This window comes from Gekko japonicus, unplaced genomic scaffold, assembly GCF_001447785.1.
Source record: "Gekko japonicus isolate JY-2015 unplaced genomic scaffold, Gekko_japonicus_V1.1 scaffold2944, whole genome shotgun sequence".
Classification (NCBI taxonomy): domain Eukaryota; kingdom Metazoa; phylum Chordata; class Lepidosauria; order Squamata; family Gekkonidae; genus Gekko; species Gekko japonicus.
This window is the reverse complement of record NW_015163694.1, coordinates 118,775-123,180: the sequence shown is the minus strand read 5'-3', so window position 1 is coordinate 123,180 and position 4,406 is coordinate 118,775. Positions and strand designations below refer to the sequence as shown.

The 4,406-nt window shown below is 50.5% G+C and overlaps 1 protein-coding gene across 1 annotated transcript in view; it reads right to left on the bottom strand.

Annotated features, from left to right (window-relative positions):
* ZMYM4 (zinc finger, MYM-type 4) overlaps positions 1-3,622 on the bottom strand; it is a 50,327-nt gene extending 46,705 nt beyond the window's left edge. Inside the window, exons 1-3 of the mRNA XM_015407803.1 lie at positions 3,349-3,622; positions 2,502-2,674; positions 1,932-2,093 (exon numbers count right to left, since the gene is read on the bottom strand). Coding sequence (XP_015263289.1) covers positions 1,932-2,093; positions 2,502-2,674; positions 3,349-3,622 — 609 coding nt within the window. The remainder of the gene's footprint in view (positions 1-1,931; positions 2,094-2,501; positions 2,675-3,348) is intronic.
* Positions 3,623-4,406: the final 784 nt, after the last annotated feature.

Below are 4,406 nucleotides of genomic sequence, written 5' to 3'. Positions count from 1 at the left end.
CCATATTCACTCAAACTATACTTAGAAGATTCACAAACCATCTATGGTTCTCCAATTAAATTAATTTGCATTTTCAATGTGGCCCTCGATGCTGAACAAATTATTTGCCTTTACAAAAGCATCTCCCAAATAAGAAACTACACAAACACAAGTGGATTCCCTTGGTGAAAGCCATTTTGTGCAAATAAAACAGCTTGGAAAATGAGAGTTAATTTCACCTAGGTGTGTCTCTAATACCGGGGTTATCACCACAACAATCATCATTAGAATTATTCATTCCTCTATTTTAACAGGCAACTGTTTTTACAATCCCTATCATCTCATCCATTCTCAAACCAACCATCAGTCAGACATGTAATTACCGTAATGATTTTAGATATCGGGGCAGACGCTTACTAAGAAGTTTACGAAGAAGCTTACTCAGCTGAGCTGAGGCAAGGAGTGGAGAGCACATGGTGAGCTGCTGCCAGAAGGCCTTGTAAGAACCTGAGAAGAGGGCTGCTGCTGAGTTCTGGAGACAGAACTGCTGGCAAGGTAGCCATTCGGTCAGTTTCAAAGTTTTCAGAGTACATCACCACAAGAGTTTAGGTTGGACTTTGAGGGAAGTTCCTGGAGGCTGTAGAAGACTGTAGAAGACAGCTTTTCTCCTAGGGAGATGGATAATGAAGGATCTATTCCAGTGACCTGCCAAGGTTGCGCCTGAGAGAACAGCAAGAGCCAGCAAATCCTAAGCAAGAGGAAGGAAGTAACAAGGAACAGGTGGGTGAGTGGAAGAATGTGACTCTGAGGAGTAAGATAATCAGGAAACACTCACAGCCAGTGAAGCTGCAAAATAGCTACCAGCCGCTTCTGATGTTGGAAGATCAGAATAGCACACTCCAAGATCAAAAGGATGTAACTGACACGCAAACACATAGGGAGAGAAGGAACCAAGCTATCCCACAGAGAAAGAGATGAGTAGTGGTGGTTGGTGACGCCCTACTGAGAGGTACGGAAGAAGGTGTGCAGACCGGACAAGGAATCTCAAGAGATTTGTTGACTTCCTGGAGTATGTATCCAAGATGTGACTCAGAGAATTCCAAGACTGGTCAAAACCACTCCTGCTGATCCATGTGGGAACAAACAATACGGCCCAAAGAAACCTTGAATGGATCTCCAAAGACTACGAGGCTCTGGGCAAGAAGGTGAAAGATCTGAGGGCACAGGTGGTGTTCTCCTCCATTTTACCTGTTGAAGGCCATGGAGTTGGAAGGGAGAACAGGATACTGGAGGTGAAAAACAGGTTGCTTACCAGTAACTGGTGATCTTCGAGTGGTCATCTGTGCATTCACACCAATGGGATCTAGTGCGCCTGCGCTGGATCTGCCGGTGCTGTAGCAAGCTCTTTTAACAGATTTTCGCACCCAGCCCCTCTGGACATGTGCAGGAGCCCCACTGTGCATGCCCAGAGGGACGGGCGCGGACATCCCGCCAGTTCCTACAAACCGCCACGTGTCAACTCCCAACAAAACAGGTAGAAGAAGACAGCAGCGGGGCAGGAGGGCAGGTGGTGTGAATGCACAGATGACCACTCGAAGATCACCAGTTACTGGTAAGCAACCTGTTTATCTTCTTCGTGGTCTCTGTGCTTCACACCAATGGGAGATTAGCGAGCAGTAGCATACCTGGAGGTGGGTGCTGTCAGGTGATTACTGCTTAGCCGATGATAAAACCTGACATCCCATGTCGTTAGCGGTGGTTTTGTGGACATCAAGGGCATAGTGCCTGATGAAAGTATTAGGCGTGGCCCAGGTTACGGCTCTGCAAATGTCTTGCAACTGAACTCCCTTCAAAAACGCAGTGGATGTTGCGACAGCTCTCGTGGACTGAGCCCGAAGAGGGCCTGTCAGTGGCTGTTTCGCAAGTAGGTAGCAAAGTTGTATGAGACCTACGATCCACTTGGACAGACGTTGGGCTGTGATAGGAGGGCCCACATGAGAAAGGAGGGCCCGCTTCACATCCAAATTGTGCATCAGCCTGTCTTCCTGTGATTTCGGATCAGGATAGAAATCAGGGAGGTAGACTTCAGACTGCAGATGGAATTCGGAGACCACCTTGGGTAGGAAGGAGATGTCTGGCACCAGACGGACCCCATCAGGGAGGAAGGATAGATAAGGTGAGTCGTGTCTGAAAGCCAGGAGTTCACCAACTCGCCTGGCCGAGGTAATGGCAATGAGTAATGCCGTCTTCCACGCCAGGAGTTTCAGTTGACAGGTCGCGAGAGGTTCGAAGGGCCGTCTTGTCAACTGACGCAAGACCAAGGGAAGGTCCCATAAAGTGATTGGAGCTTTGACTGGAGAGTATAAACGTAGTAGACCTTTTAGGAAACGTTTGGTAACCGGATGCAAGAACAGAGTGCACCCATCTATATGAACATGAAACGCCGATAACGCGGCCAAATAAACTTTCAACGAGGAGTGGGTAAGTCTCGAGTCAGCTAGGGATAGGATAAAGGTAAAGACCTTATTGAGGCCCGCAGTTGTGGCCGTAAAGGCATCAGTGTTCAGGAAGGAACAGAAGCGCTTCCACTTGTAATCATACGACTTACGAGTGGACGCTTTCCTAGAGTTCATGAGGACCTCAATCACACGAGACGAGAACGCTGGGCCTGTATTCGCCACGCAGTCAGCTTTAGCTGCAGAAGATTGTGGTGGAGCACAGGTGAATGGGACAGTTGGAGCAAGTCCGGCGACGGCTGGAATTGGTGATACATTCCGTCTGACAGTTCCAGGATTGTGGAGAACCACGGCTGCCTCGGCCACCAAGGCGCTATCAGAATGACGTTTGCGTTTTCCTCGAGAATCTTCCTGACCACTCTGAGTAGTAGTGGCAGGGGGGGGAAACAGGTAGAGGAGTGAGGCGGACCATGGGTAAAGAAGGCCGTCCCCGAGAGATAAGGGGTCGCTGCCTCCTCGACTGCAGAAATGTTGGCATTTGGCGTTGTCTCTGGTCGCAAAGACATCCACTAGGGGAGTTCCCCACCTGAGGAAGAGTGGAGACAGGTATGTGGGGTTTAGTCCCCATTTGTGCAGGCTGAGCCCTGAACGACTGAGTTGGTCAGCCTCCGTGTTCAAACGTCCCGGAATGTGAACAGCGATGAGGAATATCTCGTGGACGATACAGAAGTCCCACAGGGTGATGGCGAGATTGCAGAGTCGTACTGATACTGTGCCGCCCTGCCTGTTGACATATGACAGAGCAGTCGTGTTGTCTGTCAGGATAGTGACACATTTTCCAGCGAGTAATGGGCGGAAACTGTGTGTCGTATGGCCATCAGCTCCAGATAGTTGATGTGATGACAGCCCGTACGGACGTCCCACAAGTCTCCTATGAAGATGTTCATGGCATGAGCTCCCCATCCTTGCAAGGAAGCATCCGTCGTGACAGTAATCTCTGGAGACGGAGGGTGGAAGGGGCCCCCGCGAAGAAGATTGGATGGCAGGGTCCACCATTCCAAGGATTCCAGCACCGCGGGAGGAGGGGACAGCACCACTTTGTGTGGGTTCGTCACCAAGTCATAATTCCGGAGGAACCACAGTTGCAGCGGGCGCATTCTGAGCTTCGCGAAGACCAGGACTGCCATTGTGGACGCCATAAGACCAAGCAACCGCTGGACTTGGAAGGCCGTTGCTGACAGCTGGGTACGCACTAGTTTGGCCAGATTGATGATATCTGCCGCCCTGTCCTAAGGTAGGTACGCCGTGCACGTGGTGGAATCCAGGATGGCGCTGATGTATTGAATCCGCTGCCTTGGACACAAGTGGGACTTTGGATGATTGACCATGAGTCCAAGTGTGCCCAGAAGGGACAGAGCTTCTTCGACATTGGCGAGTAGCACCTGTCGTGATGAAGCTACCAGCAGCCAGTCGTCTATGTATGGGTAGACGGATATTCCCCTCAACCGTAGGAAGGCTGCAACGACAATCATTGTTATTGTGAATACCCATGGGGCGCTGGAGAGGCCGAAAGGGAGAGCCGTGTATTGGTAGTGGTGTTGACCAATTGCAAACCTTAGGTATTGGCGGTGGGAAGGCTGGATTGTGATATGGAAATATGCGTCCTGGAGGTTGAGGGTAGCCATCCAGACGCGATGTTGGAGCAACGGTAGAATCTGTTGCAGAGATACCATGCGGAAGCGGTGGTAGGTGACAAATCTGTTCAGTTCTCTGAGGTCTAAAATGGGTCGAAGACCTCTATCTCGTTTTGGCACTGTGAAGTACCGGGAATAGAACCCCGTCCCCTGAAGGGGAGATGGAACAGGTTCGATGGCTCCCTTTTGCAGGAGGGACACCTCTTCGAGGAGAGGTGGGGAGGGTGGGGTAAGGAGGACTGTAGGTGTATAGGGGGCGTGATCGAATTGGATCTTG